The sequence below is a fragment of the Schistocerca gregaria genome, chromosome 4, assembly GCF_023897955.1.
Source record: "Schistocerca gregaria isolate iqSchGreg1 chromosome 4, iqSchGreg1.2, whole genome shotgun sequence".
NCBI lineage: Eukaryota > Metazoa > Arthropoda > Insecta > Orthoptera > Acrididae > Schistocerca > Schistocerca gregaria.
Genome location: NC_064923.1, coordinates 552,995,155 through 553,019,039, shown reverse-complemented (window position 1 = coordinate 553,019,039; position 23,885 = coordinate 552,995,155). Strand labels below are relative to the sequence as shown.

Sequence of the window (23,885 nt, the reverse complement as noted above, 5' to 3'; positions counted from 1 at the left end):
ATATTGCCCAAGGAGAAGTTAAGCTTCTTCCACCATGTTGTAGCCTCTAATAACAAATGAGAATGCAGCTAGATAAATTCGTCAGTAGTCCGATATTTCCACATGTAAACTCATGTCTGTTTCAAGGCACAAATTGGATAAGGCCCTAAAAATGACACTAACTGTTACTTGTCAAGAATTGGTGGTTTTCAATGTTATCGGTCAGCATTCCCTCGAGTTATTCGCAGATGATGGTTAATTGTTCAATGGATTATAAATGCAGTCTGTCACTGTAATGTCAAATGAGTTACTTTGCTCTCATAATGCTTGTTAACAGTAAAAAATATGACAACTTACTGACTATTTTTATAATAATCTTTTACATCAGTCTTTTCTATCAATAATTCTTTTTTATGTGCAGTGATTACACTTAACTACAGTCAAACACATCCACACACCTTATATACAGTTTTAAAAAATTCTATTGAGTAGGTAGTATGAATCAGTCACCATAGTGCCCTTTAGCATATAATGAGTAAGGCTTACACTGTCGCTGTTCCAGGACATGGTTACCATCATTTTTTCAGCACAGGATCTTATTACCTGAAATCTTTCTGGGTGGTGGTGGTGTGTGTGTTTTGTGCTCATCTATCAGCATTCATGGCACCAAACTGGAGGACACTTTTCACATTTTCAAGTCTTCATGCAGGACTGTCTGCACAAATCCCACTAAAATGGCAACTTTGGAGGCACTGTGTTCCACACTCATTCTGCAATCCTCCAAAACAACTTTCTCTACTCACTAGAGCATATCATCAGACCAACTGGTGAGAGGCCAAGATTGCCTTGGTTTTTTGTCACACAATATTCGACCTTCTTTGAACTCAAACACCCACGAATACACATTAGACACATCCATGACACCATCAATTGTCTAGTCAACTGGCGATGAATTTCAATCTGTCATACCACACAAATTGAGAAAAACTATTGATTACACACTGTTATTGTAATGAAAAGTCACCATTTTATTTCTTTACCAACTCAAAGTTGTTCAGTAACAACATCTGATGAATGTTATTCTCAAAGTTTGAAGTGACAAAAGGTTTCATAAGTGAATTAACAGTGCTGGATTGGAACAAGCACCTGATTGTTCTTGCTGTTGGGTTCCGATTGGAGCCACCTGTCTGACATTGAAAATAAATTTTTGACACACTTCGCTGTTGACAGACGCTTGTATGAGCACTGTTTTGTTGTTGTATACGGTGCATTTCCTTTGCAACTTAAGTTTTATTTTCGTTTATTTTTCTCTCATTCATGCTTTGTTGCTGCAGCATTATTCTGCAGTAGTGGGATACATAATATCTTTTGTTAGAGTATGGGTTCTTACCAGTCAATATCACAAAAATTTAACTGAAAACTAAAACAATGAAAAAGTCCCAGAATTCTAAGCAATTCCTGGGTTTATCCTGGTTTTCTCCCAGATGAAAAAATTCCTGGGTTTTTCCTGGATCTCCCAGTTGTCCCGGGTCATATACACCCTGATTTTAGATCAACATTCGAAGACAAAGCAGTTGACGATTTTTGCACACAACATTAAAAGTGTAGCATCACTCTAGCAAATTTTTGTAATTTGATAACACTGGTCTGCAAAATTAAATTTTGTTCAAGGTGTTTAATCCTGAAGAGCAATTTTTATTAATTGCTGGCTTCTGTTGAAGAATGTTAAGTTAGATCTTCACTATCATGTAGGAGAGAACTGTAATAATGTTATAAAGAATTGTCATATTCATGTAACATTAAGACATTTTAATATACTAATGAAGACACTTACAGCTACACTAGTAGTAACCTGTAAACTATATTTCCAAATATATGCAGTACACAAAATCAAACAGCACTCATTTGTTTAAAGACCTAATCACAATTGTCTTTTCTTCAATGCTTTAGCATTGTCTCAGTCATCATACCTTCATCCCACCTGCCTTGATATGGTGATTGTATTCCTTTCATGTCTTGATGAGCCCTTTGTCCATGTTCTTTGTTAATGTCTCCTAGAGTCTCATGGAAGAAGTCAAGATGGCTACAAAGAAAATAAATTTTAAGGCTCTTATTGCATCCTAAATTTTTCAGAGCTATCGACATTTTTTCCACGATGGCTTTGAAATCTGGTAGTTACTTATTACCTAAGAAACTATCAACCACTTTCTTAAATCCTATCCAAGCCAGTTGTTGTTCTTGTATTAGTACCTTTCCAAATATTTCATCTTTCACCAAACTTCTAATGTTCGGTCCCACAAAAATTCCTTCTTGAAGTTTAGCCTCAGACAAAAAAGAAAATTTGGAACTTAGGAAATGGTTTGATGAACTGTTTCATGATGCCCAGTTTAAAATGAAGAAGTGGTAGGATAATTTTCTGGCATTTCACCAGAGGTTCTCTTACCACATTTTCTCCCCAGGATACAGTGTTGTTCTGGTAGGCCATTCTATTCTACTGCAATGTGATTCATGGGAATGATGATCTAAGAGGTACAGGAGACAGTGGAACTTTGAAAAGTTTGACTGTTTTACCAGCAGCATTTCTATCACTTTTGGGTGTCCACATACAACCCATTGGTGTTTCAAACAGTCTTCTGCAGCATCTCCACATTTTCATAGGTTTCTTGTAAGTACACAGAACATGCTACTGACATGGAGCCATACTTGTTTCCAATGTGTAAAAGTATGGTCATGAGGCTCCTTTTGTTAGAATCTAGAAATAATGATGTTGTATGTAACACCATATCTTGATAACACACCTTCAATGTTCTTACAATAAACATGAGAAATTCTGATTCTCTTGACCAAAACCAGTAGAAAGTTCTGCCTGGGGTAAGCAAATGTTTATCCTTTAATAGAGAACCCAAAACATGTACTGCTTCTTTAGAGAGACCCAAACCTCTTACCAAGTCATTTGGCTCTTCTTGTGTAAACTGCTCCGGTAGTTCTTTTGTCGGTGTGAAGTCATGGTCAGGATCTGAAGTTTCACTTGATGATAATGGTGGTGATGATAAAGATTCTAAAGTAGTGGATGGTTCAGGTGCAGGCATGTTAGGACCATGTAGTATGTATCTTATGGTTGAGTTTAGATTTGGATAAATAATTCCTTCATAATGTTCTTGTTATGCCTGCCAACTTTCACCATACAAAAATACCAGTCATCTACATGTTTTTTTTTTTTTTTTCCATGCCTCTGAAACCCTGAATGGTAAAGACATCTGCTTGCCTTGTGTCCATTTCCTGAAACCTGCAATACATTTTTGACAAACAGTATGTACTACAAAAGTTTTGTCCTGGTCTCCTAACTTTATAACGAAATAAGATAGGTATGCTTTTATGATAAATGAGGTTATTTTCTCTGCGCTGCTTTTGGCAGACAGAAAGCTGCATATGCAACAAAACACATCAGGGTCATTCACAGGAGAACTTCTTGATGAAGTCAGCATTATTAGATTGATCTGAAATAACCTGATAACGTTGATAAACACAAATTTCACTTAAAATTTATACTCAATGATGGTGATGTGTTTGTATACTTCTAAACAACTCAGGAAGTATCATTCTTTTCACAGTCGACCATGCTGAATCTCTTTACAGTTTCCTGCAGTGTATTGTTGAGTGGTACTTAAGATAAGTAAATAAATTAGTGAAATCAAAGTGAAGTAGAAATTAGAAAATAACTGAAAAACTTGGTTTAGTTTAGAGACTTACTTACTGGCAAACAGTGGGCAGAGCAGAAGAGACAATGACCGTGAAGTCAGCAAGTTCAGGAGAAGACATCGCCCTCCCCACATAAGTGGACGCTGTCGATTCAGCCGTCAGGGCATCGGCCGTCCGGCTCACGTGTTTCTCAGTTGTCACATGTGAGCAAAGGCCCTCACCTATATTCCAAGAGCCAATGACCGACGTTACGAAGATTCTTTGAGAAGCTTTTCAACGTGACAGAAGAGGCAATGACTGTGAAGTCGTTCACCTTCAGTGAACTGAAGCGAATAAATACGCAAGACGCAGTGGGCCCGACAAGGAAGAAGAGAGAGAGAGAGAGTAGCAGTAGTTTTCAGTCAGTTTCGGTGCTGAAGACCGTCATGCAGGAAGAGACTACATCGTGCACAGAAGCACAAAGTCCGCCGCGATAATGGAGTAGCAAGCAGCAGCCTCGCCGCCAGAAGAGAGAAGTTAGAAGGTATTTCAAGACTGATTTTTATGTACCCAGGTGACTCGTGAGGACGGGAAGGAGACGGCCTCACATCAGCAGTCACCTGTGAGCTGGGATGAAGGGAGTCCATTGTTCGAGTCCGGGACACTGGTCTTCCCCCCGCCGCGTTGCTCCACTGGCCGACGCACAACACAAGCGGCCGCTTAGAGAAGAGAAACACTGGGATGCCACATCCAAGGTATCACCATCCGATGCAAGACTTCGCTCTCAATAATTAAATAGGCCACCGCACGAAGCATGTCTCCAGTCAACTAGGCGAGACGGCGACACGAGATACACACTGCCACACGTAATCAGACGCCACAGCAGAAGGCTTCTCAAACGACACAGCTGCCGCTCTCCGAGCCAGAACATCCAGTAAGAAACAGTTGTACAAAACTTTCAGTAAAAGTTATCTTATGTAAAAATGCTGTTTCATTCTACCTCATACCCAAGCCAAGGAAGAACCCACCCTGCCCACATGTTGTTAAGAGAGAAAAATTAATTTATTTAGTATTTTCACCCTGACATAATGCTTTAGAATCAAATGCCTTTTGCAGTAATGCTCATCCTGACAAATGCCTAGCATCAAAAGAGAAAACCAAGTTACATTTAGTAGCACCCTGACATAATGCTTTAGAATCAAATGCCCTTTGCAGTAATGCTCATCCTGACAAATGCCTAGCATCAAAAGAGAAAACCAAGTTACATTTAGTAGCAGAAGTGTTACATTTAGTGTCAGAACTGTTACAGTATATTATGTGGGAAATTTATAGATAGGAAACTTTAGGGATTACATAAAAATTGTGAATTTTAGAAGCAAAACAGATTACATTTTAATGTAGAGCATTAAAAAGCCACTCTAACAGATCCATTTTCACATAAAGTGCAGAACCATTGCAACTCTGTGTAATTCATTAACACCTCCTTAAAATTTTGTACAGTATAAAAGCCTTGACTTGCACAAATGTAACTCCTTCAGAACAATTAAATGCAATGCAATCAATTTATGTGGATGATTCTTGACAAAAACGTCCAATTCATAGGAATCTCCAAGATTCTGACTATGTTGAGACAGTAAAAATATGGTCATCTATTATGACTGTTTTCCTTGAATGTTCAACTTGTAAATGCATTGCAAAATGATGCCTTAACTGTTACTGCCAGCTTTCTCTGCACTCCTACTCCAATCCATAGGCTTCAAACTCTAATATTTCTTGTCATGGGCTAAGTGACGGGAATGGGCAGGCCAATCCACTTCAAATGCACTAAAAAAAAAAAAACACAAAGCTACTTTCTGGGAAACTATATCAAGAAGCCCACACTAGATTTTGACACACACACACACACACACACACACACACACACACACACACACACACACACACACAGTAAACTTGTGATACATCCTTATCACCAAGAAGAGACCAGTGTTTGGCAGCTGGTGTATCTTTTACCAATAATGGCTTTACTGGCTGAAATGTGTAGCTGTGTCTTGCTGTAAGAAGTCATGTAATGTTGTTGAGCAATATATTACATAAGCAGCCTTTTACTGTTAATTTTTTCTGACTAATATTAAACTTTCAACTGATCTAGTACAGTTTTATGCAAATTTATCAGATCCCTTTAGCTTATAAAGCCAATATCCTGATAAACTGTATGACACACTATATTACGGAATAAGATGAACTTCATTTCCTCTATCCTCACTACAGATGTGTCCCTCTCATCTTGGGGTCCGAGTGATCTGCACTTCGTTTTTAACCTTCCACAGTCCAACAAATGGGCTATCTGAAAATCTACATAACCTCTTTGTGAAAACTAATTTTTCCATGAAAACCACAAACAAATGTGATAAATGTGCTACGCACAAGCAACTACTGGAGAGTATTTAGAGCAAAGAACATTGGAATGTCATGTAAGCAAAACAGTTTTAGATCAAAGTCCATCCTCTTTTATTACATATGCAGATTATATTTAAATACATACTATTTATTTCTGTAAGTGATTAAGTAAACTGATTACAAATAACCATTATTTACCTTCGTTTCTGCCACATCTGTTCCAATGCATCTGCAAGTTCCTGACTTGTAACCTCTTCAGAATCCTGGAATTTGAGAAAGCCATCACCTCCATGTCCAGTGAGATAAACAAGTATATTGCTGCCTTCGTCTGTCAGAAGTTGCTTTGATCGTGGAGTACCAGGGGGCAGGCGCCCTGTCAGAAGCCTTATGAAATTTTCAACTGTCACCTGGGATTTTAAAAAGAACAACAATGAAAGAACTTGTTTTTAACATGATAACTTGCAAAACTTAAGTAAAATATATGTTAAAATATCCTTTCTTTTTAAACAGTTAATCTGTCCCAAAATAAAGACAGTACTTTGCAAACAAATATTACACAAGTCACTCTCTCTGTGCAAGCAATCTGTTAGTTTAATGTAATGAAGACAACTAAGACTTGATCTAAAATTAAATAAAAAAAATATAGTGCTGGTATGCTCTTGATTTTCTACCCAATATGATGACTCCAGTTTGAGCACAAAGATTTGACATCTGAGCTAATTATCTTCTCCAGAGGCTCCCGGCAATGGCCTTATATCTGTTGCCTGGACTCCAACTCACTGTCTGTTGCAAATATGACAAAATAAATGTTTGATTCTACATCATCATCCATTAGCATTTATCAGTTTCCTCAAATTACTTGCCGCCACATGTGTCTGTACCAGGACAATCACAAATAGAAGAAACATTACAATTTAACATCTTGGTGTTATCAACATCAACAATTAGCACAGTTGGAGAGAACAAGACAGAACTGTGAAGTTATTCAAAAAAGCCTGAACTGGTTTGGAGAAAGCATGCAAACTGTTAACCAGTATGGCTAGATGTAAATCACAATTCCATTCACACTGAATATGAGTCCAGTTTGTTAATCAATGAATGAATGAACGTGATTGACAACAACAACAACAAAAAAATGGTTCAAATGGCTCTGAGCACTATGGGACTCAACTGCTGTGGTCATTAGTCCCCTAGAACTTAGAACTACTTAAACCTAACTAACCTAAGGACATCACACACATCCATGCCCGAGGCAGGATTCGAACCTGCGACCGTAGCAGTCGCGCGGTTCCGGACTGAGCGCCTGAACCGCTAGACCACCGCGGCCGGCCGATTAACAACAAAAATTGCTGGTTTTGCAAATATTGTTTCATTATAATAAACAGAAAATAATGATGAGAAAACAACAAAGTATATGATCTGATGTCGACCATCAACCTATAAACAGATTCTAAGCTCCTGCAGTCTCACATATGCAATACATGCAGCTTCACTTAGTGTTATATACTCTATAATTCCATTAGAGACCAGAAAAGGGAAATGCTGTTTATTTCTATTCCCAATTTACATCTCACCAAAATCCAGAGGAGAAAAGAGGGACAGGCATTCCTAAGACAGAATGCAGAGCCACTTACCAATAAAAAAAAGTGAAAAATAATGAAAAAAAGTGAAAAATAATGAAAAAATGGGAAAATTTAATACTACTGTTAATAACAAAGAGCACCACACACTCACAGATGCAAAGTAAGGAAGAAGAAAATACATTCATTTAATTTTAACAAAATAAACCAACTAAATCCAAAGAAGACTAAAGCTTATGAGGGGTTAGTAGAAAGAGAGCTTCAATAAAATGTTAAAAACAAAGTACAAAGAGACAAAATTGGCCAGCCAATACTTACCTTTAGGAGGCAAAATTGCAGTACTGCCACGAAACAGTCCTCACAACTGCTGGTTCCCTCTCATGTAGGGTTCAAAGTGACCAGCCCCTCCTTTCCACCTTTCCTCAACTTTCTAACCATCCTTTGTCATTTTTAAATGTGTCTATTGACAGTACCGTAATTTTGTCTTCTGGAGGTAAGCAGTGGCCAGTCATTCTGTCTCCCTGTAATTTTATAGTTTTCTCACATGAATTTTACTTTTGATTTAAGAAACAATAATGTTTCAGAGGGTACTGTTATGAAAATAATATTACGTGGTGAATATATCACAGCAGAAGAAGCAGCAACCAAAATAGTGAAACAATTTTCAATCGGGGAGATTTACCGTATGGGATGAGAAGGAAAGCCTGATTGTTGGGAACTGCACCAGATGAGATTTGAAAACCTGAGAGCTTACAAGATGGAAGATAGGGTAACACGCAAAACAGAGATTACTAACAAAACATCGTGCAAGTGGTAATAAAAGCAGGAAGATAAGTGCATTATACTTGGTAGATGGGTGAGAAAAGTCAGAAAATAATGATATAGAAAACTAAAAGCAAGCAAAGAAAAAGAATAGTCACAGAAAAGAAATGCTGAATCTGAATAAATTAACATACATTTAGAACAGGAGGGTGGTGACAACCCAGGATATGATTTAACGCCAGTTCCCACCTGCGGGTTTCTGAGAAATTGGTATCAGTGGAAAGGGGGGAGAGGGGCGGGGGCAGAGAAGTTAGGCATGAGTGAGGGGGAATTCGGATGGCACCAGTTCCTGAAAAGTTTGCAGGTAGGAACTGGCGTTACCATTTGACCTGAGGCATCAAGGGATCACAAATTTAGCATTGGAGGGCAGCGTGGAGGGTAAAAATCGTAGAGGGAGACCGAGAGATGAGTACACTAAGCAGATTCAGAAGGATGTAGGTTGCAGTAGGTACTGGGAGATGAAGCAGCTTGCACAGGATAGAGTAGCATGGAGAGCTGCATCAAACCAGTCTCAGGACTGAAGACAACAACAACAACAACAACAATTATTCCTGTTTGTCATTCACTTTTAGTTTTCTATATCTCTTATTTTTGGACCTGTCTATTTTTTTCCCCATCCATCATTTCACCTGTTTACCACATATAATGCACTTAGTTTTCTGTTCTTATTATCTCTGACTTCTGGTCAGGTGACTACAGGGTTATAAACACAAAATCAAATAGGGGTAATGCAGGAGTAGGTATAATAATGAATAGGAAAATAGGAATGCGGGTAAGCTACTACAAACAGCATAGTGAACGCATTATTGTGGCCAAGATAGATACGAAGCCCACACCTACTACAGTAGTACAAGTTTATATGCCAACTAGCTCTGCAGATGATGAAGAAATTGAAGAAATGTACGATGAAATAAAAGAAATTATTCAGATAGTGAAGGGAGACGAAAATTTAATAGTAATGGGTGACTGGAATTCGGCAGTAGGAAAAGGGAGAGAAGGAAACATAGTAGGTGAATATGGATTGGGGCTAAGAAATGAAAGAGGAAGCCGCCTAGTAGAATTTTGCACAGAGCACAACTTAATCATAGCTAACACTTGGTTTAAGAATCATGAAAGAAGGTTGTATACGTGGAAGAACCCTGGAGATACTAAAAGGTATCAAATAGATTATATAATGGTAAGACAGAGATTTAGGAACCAGGTTTTATGTTGTAAGACATTTCCAGGGGCAGATGTGGACTCGGACCACAATCTATTGGTTATGACCTGTAGGTTAAAACTGAAGAAACTGCAATAAGGTGGGAATTTAAGGAGATGGGACCTGGATAAACTGAAAGAACCAGAGGTTGTACAGAGTTTCAGGGAGAGCATAAGGGGTCAATTGACAGGAATAGGGGAAAGAAATACCGTAGAAGAAGAATGGGTAGCTCTGAGGGATGAAGTAGTGAAGGCAGCAGAGGATAAAGTAGGTAAAAAGACGAGGGCTGCTACAAATTCTTGGGTAACAGAAGAAATATTGAATTTAATTGATGAAAGGAGAAAATATAAAAATGCAGTAAATGACGCAGGCAAAAAGGAATACAGACATCTCAAAAATGAGATCGACAGGAAGTGCAAAATGGCTAAACAGGGATGGCTAGAGGACAAATGTAAGGATGTAGAAGCTTATCTCACTAGGGGTAAGATAGATACTGCCTACAGGAAAATTAAAGAGACCTTTGGAGAGAAGAGAACCACGTGTATGAATATCAAGAGCTCAGATGGCAACCCAGTTCTAAGCAAAGAAGGGAAGGCAGAAAGGTGGAAGGAGTATATAGAAGGTTTATACAAGGGTGATGTACTTGAGGACAATATTATGGAAATGGAAGAGGATGTAGATGAAGACGAAATGGGAGATACGATACTGCGTGAAGAGTTTGACAGAGCACTGAAAGACCTGAGTCGAAACAAGGCCCTCGGAGTAGACAACATTCCATTAGAACTACTGACGGCCTTGGGAGAGCCAGTCATGACAAAACTCTACCAGCTGGTGAGCAAGATGTATGAGACAGGCGAAATACCCTCAGACTTCAAGAAGAATATAATAATTCCAATCCCAAAGAAAGCAGGTGCTGACAGATGTGAAAATTACCGAACTATCAGTTTAATAAGTCACAGCTGCAAAATACTAACGCGAATTCTTTACAGACGAATGGAAAAACTGGTAGATGCAGACCTCGGTGAGGATCAGTTTGGATTCCGTCGAAATGTTGGAACACGTGAGGCAATACTGACCTTACGACTTATCTTAGAAGAAAGATTAAGGAAAGGCAAACCTACGTTTGTAGCATTTGTAGACTTAGAGAAAGCTTTTGACAATGTTGACTGGAATACTCTTTTTCAAATTCTAAAGGTGGCAAGGGTAAAATACAGGGAGCGAAAGGCTATTTACAATTTGTACAGAAACCAGATGGCAGTCATAAAAGTCGAGGGGCATGAAAGGGAAGCAGTGGTTGGGAAAGGATTGAGACAGGGTTGTAGCCTCTCCACGTTGTTATTCAATCTGTATATTGAGCAAGCAGTAAAGGAAACAAAAGAAAAATTTGGAGTAGGTATTAAAATTCATGGAGACGAAGTAAAAACTTTGAGGTTCGCCGATGACATTGTAATTCTGTCAGAGACGGCAAAGGACTTGGAAGAGCAGTTGAACGGAATGGACAGTGTCTTGAAAGGAGGATATAAGATGAACATCAACAAAAGCAAAACGAGGATAATGGAATGTAGTCAAATTAAATCGGGTGATGCTGAGGGAATTAGATTAGGAAATGAGACACTTCAAGTAGTAAAGGAGTTTTGCTATTTAGGAAGTAAAATAACTGATGATGGTCGAAGTAGAGAGGATATAAAATGTAGACTAGCAATGGCAAGGAAAGCGTTTCTGAAGAAGAGAAATTTGTTAACATCGAATATAAATTTATGTATCAGGAAGTCATTTCCGAAAGTATTTGTTTGGAGTGTAGCCATGTATGGAAGTGAAACATGGACAATAACTAGTTTGGACAAGAAGAGAATAGAAGCTTTCGAAATGTGGTGCTACAGAAGAATACTGAAGATAAGGTGGATAGATCACGTAACTAATGAGGAGGTATTGAATAGGATTGGGGAGAAGAGAAGTTTGTGGCACAACTTGACTAGAAGAAGGGATCGGTTGGTAGGACATGTTTTGAGGCATCAAGGGATCACAAATTTAGCGTTGGAGGGCAGCGTGGAGGGTAAAAATCGTAGAGGGAGACCGAGAGATAAGTACACTAAGCAGATTCAGAAGGATGTAGGTTGCAGTAGGTACTGGGAGATGAAGCAGCTTGCACAGGATAGAGTAGCATGGAGAGCTGCATCAAACCAGTGTCAGGACTGAAGACAACAACAACACAACATTATCTCTTGAACGATGTTTTGTAAGTAATCTCTGTCTTGCTTATTATCCATCTTCCACTGTTAAGCTCCCATGTTTTCAAATCTCATCTGGTGAAGTCCCCAATAGCCAGTCTCCTTTCCTTCTCCTCCTGCCTGGTTAAGTCTCCCCGCATCCAGGGTTCTGGATGGCTTTTCAGTAACTCTCCCCATGAGCCTCACCACTCCTTTTCCTTCATCCCTCTTCCTTTGCCATCGACCCTTCTGCCAGAAGAAGCCACTGGCTCCAAAAACTTGCTCTTTTCCATAACTTTCATGTGTGTTTTCTCCTGTTGCTGCTAGGTGAACAAGTTTTTCATCTATCTAATTGTATTATATTTTTAAAAAATGGGTTATTTTCATTGATGAAATAGCTAAATAGCATTACAAATAGAGCAGTGATACGAGCACACTGAGAAAGGGCACGTCACTGTACACAAACACTGAAAAAACAAAAAAAAATAAAAAAAATTAAAGAAAAATAAAACCATCGTAAAAGGAGGTGAGATAATGCAAGACTGCCAGGACTACTCTATTGCATTAGAACACCAGTTGTTACACAACATAACTGAAGAATGGGAATCAGACACAGTTAACACATTTTATATTCACACAGTTCAGTTCACATATTTAAAAATGTCAATACTGCTCTAAAATAAAACTAGAAATAAAAGATAAGCAACTAAATCCAGCAGTACATGTAGGAACACTACAGTAATTTCCTGAAGGGTTTACAAATACTACACCCACTACCTTTGTTTTCTCTTTTGCTAATGATTTTTGTTGCATATTACTATGGTCATGATATCTTAAATTTGGTCTAACAACTATATTACCTGCCATTTTTAATTTCTTGTGTTTGCAATTCTAGTATACTGCTAGGGTTTCATTATTGATCCTTATCTCATTCTATTCTGCTGGGTTTCTCTAAACACAGCATCCTTGTTAATTCTAATTTTGTTGCATTTTATCCAACCTTTTCCTTTCCTTTGCAATATGGAGAGCTAGCTCTTCCTTGTCTTTTCGGCACTTGATATGACAGTAAATCCCTGTATTTAGCAACCCACTTCAAGAAACTTCTGTTATTAATTAAATCTCTGTCAGTCCCAATGAAAATTTCAAGTCAACATTCATTTTTAACAAATCAAAGATCACTTTTAAGGAATAAATATGAAAGATTCTACAAACTAACACCCAGGGTTGATGCAATTCCTTGCATATGAAACTTTGTGACTTTTCCTTTCATTTTCACACACATTGTGCTATGAAATAAATCACTGTCAATAGCAATCAGTACTTCTGATCAGCAGTTTCACGTATCATAGATTTTTGGTCATCTTCTGCAGTATCACCTTTAGAGAAGATCTTCCAAAATTGCCAACATATTTCTTTGGGAAAAAAATAAAAATAAATAAATAAATAAAGGAAAGTAGGCTTAATTGGAGATGGAAAAAAATCAGACAGTAGGAATTGAGGCAAATAAATGCCATCGCAATAACACATGCATACTTGGGACCTAGATCACATGCTCTGATGTTATGCGGCCACAAGTTTTCAAACACAATAAATTATAATTACTCGACATTGTCAGAAGGTGAGCGATTTTCATGTCCATTTAAGAAGTCAATAGAATTTCAATTTTGGAAAAACAGTTTTACAGCCCAGATCACAGTTGATACAAATCCTGATTACTAGTTACAGCACAGCTATCTTCAGATCATCGGGTATGTGAATTATAAAGACCTTACTTGTAGCCCATTGCCATCTGGCTACCGAAAACATGGGGGTAAACTCACAGAAAAGACACTCCCATGCAACACTGAGTACTCTATAATAACAGCCCTAATGGTATCAGAATTGCATACAGATATCAAAGGCTTCAGATAGAGCACATCCACTGCCATCAGATATGTGTGCATTGATAACTGGCTCCATACCCAACTGGAACCAGTTATTAACACCAACACACACACACACACACACACACACACACACACACACACACACATTTGACAGCAGTGGATTTGTTCAATCTGATGTATTTGAGACTTCTATGTCTTGGTATTACAATTATGGCTGTTATTTTAGAGTAGTTAGTGTTAAATGGGAGTATCTTTTCTATGAGTTTACATCCACACTTTCAGTAGCCAGATGGCAATGTGCTACAGAAAGGGGCTTTATAATTCATGTAACCAATGATCTGAAGATGGCAATATAACTTTGATGAAATAGGAATCAGGACACACATCAACTGTGATCTGGGCAATAAAACTTTAATTCTGGAAGCCTTTGTACAATAATATAATACGTTCAGTTGTTTACCACTGCTGATTTATCTATACATCCACAATACTTTTGTGCAGTTATTGAATGTAAACAAAGGATGCTTACCACTTAGTAGAAACAAACAATGAAAAATCTCAGATGGAATAATGACAATATTATGGAAAGGATATATTGATACTCACCAAACAGCTGAGACATTGAGTTGCAGACAGGCACAATGAAAAAACTACTAAACGTGTATATGGTGAGTAGCAATCTATCCTTTTCATAATATTACTGTTTTAACACAAACAAACACGATTTATGGAAGAGAGAGAGATAGAGAGGGGGAGAGCAGCAAGTGAAATACAGGTTATGCGTAGCACTGAACACATTGACAGGACAACAGTAATACAGCATAAAGAACAGGCCGAGCATTGTTTATGATTGTTTGAATAATACTCACCAGAGCACAAAAGGAGGCTGACCCAGGTGGCCTCTATAAGCTCGCCTCTGAACTTTGTGGACATGAGATCTATGGAATTACATGTGTCCTGAGTGAAGGTACATCCCATTTTCCTTCTAAAGGGTGGAAAAGCCACATACATACAAACATACACCAGGCACAGGAAAAAAAAGCCCTGGTACTGAAAAAGAGTATTGATACCAAAAAAGAGCACTGATACCAACAAAGCACTGGTCACACAATTCACTGAGATTACTAGTCATGGAAAACATCAATGATGACCCTGATATCCTTTTCATCACTTGACGATAGTGGCTGCTGCAGCATGCAGAGGGCAGGCACCAGCGAGTAGGGGCGGAAGTGATGAGGAGGCTGTTTGGTGTGCTGTCATTCCCCTCGTGAGAGGTCATAGAGCAGGACTGGGGACAGCGTCCCAATGACATCCTTGTAAAGGTCAGTGGTTAGTGCCAGAGGCATCAGGAGGGGCGTCGGAGATGAGGGCCATACAGGACCCAGCAACGGCTGCAGCATCTCAGGTGCAGCAGGGGCTGCAACGGCAATGGCAGGAGTCGGAGTCTGAGCAGAGGCAGGAACCCCAGATAGCGATCCACCAGGCAGCGTCCCCCACTGTGGCATAATCTGGTCCATCTCTGACACAGGAGTAGGCACTGGCAGGTGGGGGGGAGTCAGTGGGCTCTCTGGAAGAGACCCCGTCGTGGCACACAGTTCAGCCTGCAACTGAAATCATGAGCCCAGACAGGTGCACCCAGTCGGAACTGTTGTGGAACCAGTGATGCCAGTGAAGGCATGTAGCAGCTCTGCCATGCTCTTGTCCCCCACTGGAGTGAAAGACTATGAATTCATAAAACGGTCTAAAGCAGCTTAGTGGACCTGTCAGATACATACTTCCGCATCAGAATTTTAAACGTCCAAACCATTTGTTCGGCCTCGCCATTAGATTGAGGATGAAACGGGGGAGCTGTGAGATGATGACTACCACTAGCCTGAGAAAATAACGAAAACTCTTGAGAAAAAAAAGGGGGGAGGGGGACATTATAGGTAACCATGGTATATGGAAGTCCCTCAATTGCAAAAATCTTAGACAGGGACAAAATAGTGGCCACATGGACATGGACAGATGGTGTGTCTCGTAGGGAAACTTGGAACAGATGTTCAATACAATGAGCCAATACTTATTTAGAAAGCATCCAGCAAAACTGTTATGTAGGACACTCCCACGGGCGCTGCAGCGTGGTCAGGGGGAAAAAGGGCCTGCAGTGCTGCCTGTTGCTGAACCCATTGAATGTAAGGAGCAATAAGCTGTGCAAAGTCTCCATCCATGCCTGGCCAATACAGATGCTGGTAGGCCAAAGCTTCGAGGTACCCAGGGAGCAGCGTCCTCCACAGCTAACAAAACAATCCTGTCAAACACAGAAAGATGGGGCAGTGCTACCAAAATGAGAGGACCTGACTAAGCACAGGATGCAAAGCAATGGCCAATGTTATCGTTCTGGTTCTTGGTATCTAAATAGAAACAAAGCAACTTGTTCTGATCAAATTCTGGGTCCAGCCTCATCAGAAGGTGAGATAAGACATCGGCATTAGCATGTTGCACCGTCAGCCAGTAAAGGCTCTGACAATGATAACGGGAGAGAGAGAGAGCCCATCACTGCAAATTATGTACTGCCTTGTCCAGTATGAAAGCCAAAAGCTTAAAAAGTGCAAACAACGGGCTTGTGATCCATGACAAATGGAAATTAGAACCATACAAGAAGATGCGAAATTTCTTGAGGGCAAACACAATAACTTAAGCACCCTTTTCAAACTGAGAATACCACTGCTCAGCAGGAGTTCAAAGTCTTAGAAGCATAAGCAATGGGTCATTCGGACCCATCCACATATGTGCATGAACACCATGCCAAGACAGTGGCCAGACATGATTGTAGCTTAGATTTAAGCAAAGCAAACACTCTGTCAGAAGCTTGGACCCAGAAAAAAAGGCACATTTTTATGCAAAAGCATGCACAGGAGCTGAGCAACAGAGGATGTGTACAATATAAACTTGGGCGGTACACGACTTTACCCAGAAAGGCCTGCAGTTCCTTAATGGAGATTGGCCGCAGAAAAGCCGCAATTGCATTAATGCGGTGGTTGAAAGAACCTGCAACAATGATACTGTCAAGGTAATTGATGCAGCCGAGCACAGAGGCTGTCAGCTGTTCGAATAAATGCTGAAAGATTGTGGGTGCAGTAGTGATTCCAAAAGGCAAGCATTGATTTTGGTATAGGTCAAAAGATGTATTGACAACAAGAAGGCACCTAGTGGCCTCATCCAAGAGGATTTGAGATACGCTTCCGATAAATCGATCTCGGAAAAGCATTGGCCACCTGATAATTTTGCAAGCAACTTGTCATGGTGGAGCAAAGGGTATGTGCATTAATCATGACAGTGAAGTCACTGCAGAGGAGAAGCTTGCCCATCAGCTTCTTAATGAAGACATGTGGCATGGCCCATTCACTGGGAGAAAGAGGCTCAATGACATCGAGTGACATCAAATGCTTTAATTCACCCTTGACAGAGTCACTCAATGTATGTGGCACTTCTTGTGCCTGAAAAAACTAAGGGTGGATAGACTTTTTCACGGCAATGTGGGACTGAAATCCGGTAGCACAACTGGGCCCAGGGAAAAACAGTGAAGAAAAGTCAGAGGAGATGGACTCCAATTGCTGATACAGAACTTAATCTGACATTAAATTTACCTCATTAGAAATAGATAAACTGAAAGTATGCCTAACAGGGGTTGACTGAGGAACTTCTGATACCTCCTGCCATGCAGCAATGTGATTGCCTGCAGCCTGGAACGCTTTAAAGGACAGTCCTACACTGAGCACATCCTTAAGTGTCGGATTCTCACACTGAAGTGCTTTCTCGTACACTTTCCTATCCAGAGGCAGATGAATAATAACATCACGCTCCATCTGATCAGCTTAGGATTCGTGATGGGTACTAGTGAATAATTTATGACAAAGAAAGATGGATTGCAGCTCCAGCTTAGCAACCACTTCCAAATTCTGCAGGAAGAGGATCCACAGATGAACTCAGAAAAGTGTGGAAAAAAGTTAAGGATCCAGTAAATGAGGTGGTAAATGCAGTCATAAAGAAGCAGAACAGGGGCGATATGATTTGGTTTGGGGACGAATACATTACGGCATTAGCCGAGAGACGAGAAGCTGAGAAGAGCTGGCTTCGAGGTGCAGATTTTGCGCAAGGCAAAGCAAAGTTCAAGGAGGTATGCAGAGAACTGTCTGCTTAACCCTGAGTGGAGTGTATATATATATACGTACATGTATGTATGCCAAAAGAGTGACAGAGGTAGCTCAACATTGTTTCTGGGGAAAAGAGGTGCAGATGATGTATTGTAAAGTTAACGTGCAGGGACAAAGTGTACTACTGTTGTCTATTGTGTGTAAAAGAAAAAGAAAAAGTAGGAAACTAGCCTTTGCTGCCAAAAATTTGTCAAGGGCAATAATGGGATCATACTTACCAATATGTTCAATATGGCTGAAAGATGGAAACAATACTTCAGTGAGCTCCTCAACTATGATGAAACTACAGATCTGTTCGAATTTTAACCTCTTGACACTGTAATTTTCGATTATCCATAGATTCAGATTATTCACCAAATATAGTGGAGCAAATAAAGAATCAGACAATGAAACTGAAGAAGACACAAGTCCAGGAGAAGATGGAACCCATGCAGAAGTCATTCAAACTGTAGGGGAGGGACTCCACTGAAAATTCACCAACTAATCAAAAGGATCTAGATTTTGGAGGAGATCCCAGAAGACTGGAAGATAGAGGTCATCTGACCTAATTACAAGGAAGGTGACAAAATGAATTGCACTAATTACAGAGAAATCACTCTCCTGAATGCCTACTGTAAGACCTTCTTCAAATGAATAACGGACAGAATCCAGCCATATGCAGAAGACATGATTAGTGAATATCAGAGAGATTTTGGGAAAGACCGTTTGGCAGTTGACAACATCCAGGTATGATGCAACAGCTTACTGAGAATATGTGGGACATGACAAAGACCTGTATGTGCTCCTCATAGGTTTTAAGAAGGCATATGACCACATCCATAGGGAGAGCCTGATGAACTGCATAACTGAGTTAGGAATACGCAAGGAACACACAGAGTGAGACACCATGGTGGCACTTGAAAGAATGAGAAAGGTGACAAAATATTCGAAAAAAGTGATTAAAAGGTGACAAATTGTTTCAATATACAGATATGGCAAAAATGAACTGTTTTCATTTTTGATAGCCCTCAACCAAAAACACCAATTCAGACCATAATAAATTTCTCTATAATGATCCTCTGTCGCATATTTAAAAATACGATATGTCTGAAAGGCAACAGAACAGCAGCCAAAATGAATAAGTTTTCTAGAAGGTACTTGGAGTACAAAGGAGATGCTCAGGAAGGGCGTTACCTTGGGCATTGGCTGTAATTGTTATGTAGACTCACGATGTATCACATGAGCTCATGTGTTGAGCCACGAGGGCAGCAGTGCACTGGCAATGACCATATATGGTCATACTCAACACCCCGCAGGATGCTGTCCGGAAGTGCCAACTTGGAAAGGGCGGTGTGCCCTGCCACATAGTACAAAGATGGAGGTGCTGTAGCCCCTGAGAGGGAGTTCAGTACAGATACTAATCCAAGAGGGTCACTTGTGTAGGTCAGGCCTGGGGCGTAGACTTGTCGTATTTGATTTAGCTCTGCTCGCTCTCATGCTTAGACGTGTACCTCCCTCCATGAGATTTTCCAATCAGTAGTAGTGTACTTTCATTCAAGCTATTATTGAATTCTTGCTCACACAAGCAATTAAAGATTGTAGTTATTCAAATCTCACCATTGTTCAATTATTTCCTGGCTGAGTTCCATAACTCCTTCAAACTTCCTGTTAGCCATCTCCACATTAGGTTACTGGATGGACCTTCTCCACTCTCCATTGTCATTGAGTCTCTAGACAGTTCACTGGATGCAACTCAGGGACCTTATTTTCTCGTGCCTGGTGTGTGGGGTGGTTGGTTGTGGATTAGCGTGCAGCTGTCACACCATGAGTAATAGGAACAGGTCACCTCTCTTTGGAATACTGAACCTGCTGAGTTCGACGTCAAGCAAAATGACGGAATGGCTTTGAGAACTCCTTTTGCACTACTTGAATAACACATACACAGACCAGTGGCAGAGCCAGGAGGCAGGAGAGTTCCTGAGAAGAAGATGAAGAAGAAGACAGTCTCTATCCAGCACCAAGGAAAGGACGGCACCTGGAAAAGACATAAGAAGAGGCCAGGACCGAAACAGCACACAGACGGCACCTGGAGACGGAGTGGTCATCCCGGGAAGTGGCTGGGGCAGTGCAGCCTCAAAAAGGAGTGGATGGATGGTATCTGGGATCGAAGACAACACCAGGAAAATGGGCCAGGAGCACTGCAAGGATGTGGACAATGGCATGAGGGCAGCCAGCAGTCACAGAAAGTAGCATGGGGTTGCAGATGGAACGCAGAGATGGTGCATCGGCACCGGCAGTTGCGGACAGCGGCGTGAGGTCACAGACGATGGTGTGAGAGGTAGCCAACAGTAATGGCAGCTGCACTGGGCAGCACAGGGTTGCAGATGATGCACAGGTAGTACTACAGCAGCGCCCGTGGTGACAGACAGTGGCACAGGTAACAGTTGGTATGAGGGCAGCCTGCAGTGGCCGTAGTGCAGATGGACACTCGAGGTTACAGATGGAGGTGTAAGACAGCAGAAGACAGACATCAGCAGAGGCAGCAGATGGCGCACAACAGCAACAGCAGCAGTGTTAATTCCAATAGTGATTTATAAGACTAGCAGGCATATCATGAGATGGAGATAATGTTTTGGGCACAGGTTCTGATGCGTTCGAGTCACAAAGTAGGTAGTTTGTCAGATGTGATAAAATAAATACCGCAATCATTTGATGGCACTACGACCACTCTAAATGAGTTCCTTGACAAGTGTTACCAAGTGTTTGAACTTACAGATACAGAGCAGCATGATTCCCTTTTGATATTTGTTAAAATCTAAAACATTGGGTCAGCATTTAGCAAGTTATTAGTCACAGATCTAAGTGCTGCTCAGCAAATTGTGAATGCCATATTAGGAGGACATTATGCTACTACAAGAATACTTCATTTATATGCACATCAGATGTTTCCAAGTCAGCAAGAATGTGGGGAATGTGTAGCTCAGTGAGCCTCGAAGCTGGATACCATGCAGCATCATTTCATGGAAGCAATTAGAGGTACCATGTGCGAATTGGAGCTACAAGGCAGCATTGCTCACTTGGAGATAAGGCTGAGCAGCATTTATCCAAGGGATTTATGATGAGTTATTAAACACGATTTTCTGAAACTCCTTCACCAAAAACGCAATTAGAGGTACCATGTGCGAATTGGAGCTACAAGGCAGCATTGCTCACTTGGAGATAAGGCTGAGCAGCATTTATCCAAGGGATTTATGATGAGTTATTAAACACGATTTTCTGAAACTCCTTCACCAAAAACGCAATTAGAGGTACCATGTGCGAATTGGAGCTACAAGGCAGCATTGCTCACTTGGAGATAAGGCTGAGCAGCATTTATCCAAGGGATTTATGATGAGTTATTAAACACGATTTTCTGAAACTCCTTCACCAAAAACGACGAAGTAAATATTTATGAATTCCAATCAAAGCATCTTAAATCACTTAATAAAAGCAAGGCTTCCGGTCCAGATTGTATACCAGTCAGGTTCCTCTCAGAGTATGCTCATACAATAGCTTCATATTTGGCAATTATATACAACCGCTCGTTCACAGAAAGATCCCTACCTAAAGAGTGGAAAATTGTTCAAGTCACATCAATACCCAAAAAGGGAAGTAGGAGTAATCCGTCGAATTACAGGCCCATATCATTAACGTCGATTTGCAGTAGGGTTTTGGAACATATACTGTATTCAAACATTATGAAGAGCCTCGAACAAAATGATTTATTGACACGTAGTCAGCACAGATTCAGAAAATATCGTTCTTGTGAAACACAACTAGATCTTTATACTCATGAAATAATGAGTGCAATCAACAGGGGGTGTCAAACTGATTCCATATTTTTAGATTTCCAGAAGGCTTTCAACACTGTTCCTCACAAGTGTCTTCTAACCAAACTGTGTGCCTATGGAATATCGCCTCAGTTGTGTGACTGGATTTGTGATTTCCTGTTAGAAAGGTCACAGTTTGCAGTAATAGACGGACAGTCATCGAGTAAAACAGAAGTAATATCCGGCGTTCCCCAAGGAAGTGTTATAGGCCTTCTATTGTTCCTGATCTATATTAACGACATAGGAGACAATCTGAGTACCTGTCTTAGGTTGTTTGCAGACGATGCTGTCATTTACAGTCTTGTAAAGCCAACAGATGACAAAAATGAATTGCAAAATGATTTAGTTAAGATATCTGTATGGTGCGAAAAGTGGCAATTGACCCTGAATAAAGAAAAGTGTGAAGTTAGTCACATGAGTGATAAAAGAAATGTGCTAAATTTCGATTACATGATAAGTCACACAAATCTGAAGGCTGTAAATTCAACTAAATACTTAGGGACTACAATTACAAATACCCAAAATTGGACCGATCACATAGATAATGTTGTGGGTAGAGCAAACCAAAGACTGCGATTCATAAGCAGAACACTTAGAAGGTGCAAAAGGTCTACTAAAGAGACTGCTTACACCATGCTTGTCTGTCCTATTCTGGAGTATTGCTGTGTGGTATGGGATCTGCATCAGATGGGACTGGCGGAAGACATTGAAAAAGTACAAAGAAGGGCAGCTCGTTTTGTATTATAGTGTATTAGGGGAGATAGTGTCACAGACATGACATGTGAAATGGAGTGGCAATCATTAAAACAAAAGTGTTTTTCATTGCAATGGGATCTTCTCATGAAATTTCAATCACCAGTTTTCTCCTCCAATTGCGAAAACCTTTTGTTGGCACCCACCTACATAGGAAGAAATGATCATCATGATAAAACAAGAGAAATAAGGGCTCACACAGAAAAAATTAAGTGCTCGTTTTTCCCGTGCGCCATTTGAGAGTGGAAAGATAGAGACGTACATTCATTCGAGCCTCTGCGAGGCACTTTATTGTGAATAGCAGAGTAATCACGTAGATGTAGATGACTGGATAAATACACTAGTGCTGCATGACATGAGCAGCTAAAGTTCGCAGAGGCTATACAGATAACTCTTAAACAGAAGGGCATAATAGCCTTGATCTGAGAAAAGGTGATTGCCCGAGGTGGTGGTATGGTGCCGCGGGCCGAGAAGAAAGCCACCAAATGTTTCACATGTGTGGAAGCCTGGCCATAAGGCATGAAAGTGTCATGCACATAAAAGAATGAGAAAGGTGGAGCCAGAGTTATAAAGAAAAGGTAGGGAAACAGACCAGTCATGATTAGTGAGGTGCTCGCAATGTAATTTGCTAAGTCATAGAGGACCATGCGTGCATTTAAATTGTGTAATGTGTTTTAAATGCAAACCAAATGGTCATTATGCGAGAGACTGCCCGCAAAGCGTTTGCCGTGCACATAATGCACACATGAGAAGTTAAAGCCAAGAAAACTAAGTAAGTGCATAGGAAAGCAGTCACATTACACCTTGCCTGGAAAGAAATTAAAAGTTCACTGTGAAAGTAAAAATGAGTTTATACAATTTCTGGGTGGCATTACTAATCACCTGAGATTTCCCATAGATAGTGGTGCACAGTTAAGTCTAGTTCGGAGGAGTAGTTTGAGAAATGGCAGAGATTATAATCCAGCCAACTGTATTAGGATTTGAAGAATTGCTAATATGGTTCCAAGGACTGAGGGAACTGTGACTCTCGAATTAAGAATGAGAAATGGAATGCAAGTTAGGGATCATTTCCACGCAATTGGGGAAAGTGTGGATCTTCCATTTGATGCGGTGCGGATGGATGTGTGTGTGTGTGTGTGTGTGTGTGTGTGTGTGTGTGTGTGTGTATACACCTGTATTTTTTTCCCCGTAAGGTAAGTCTTTCCGCTCCCGGGACTGGAATGACTCCTTACCCTCTCGCTTAAAACGCACATCCTTTTGTCTTTCCCTCTTTCCTGATGAAGCAACCGTTGGTTGCGAAAGTTTGAGTTTTGTGTGTGTGCGTTTGTGTTTATTTGT

At 40.3% G+C, this 23,885-nt stretch overlaps 1 protein-coding gene across 1 annotated transcript in view; it reads right to left on the bottom strand.

Moving 5' to 3' along the window:
* Positions 1-23,885, bottom strand: part of LOC126268049 (putative GPI-anchor transamidase) — a 52,317-nt gene that overhangs the window by 7,932 nt on the left and 20,500 nt on the right. The window contains exon 4 of the mRNA XM_049973476.1: positions 6,256-6,464. Coding sequence (XP_049829433.1) covers positions 6,256-6,464 — 209 coding nt within the window. The remainder of the gene's footprint in view (positions 1-6,255; positions 6,465-23,885) is intronic.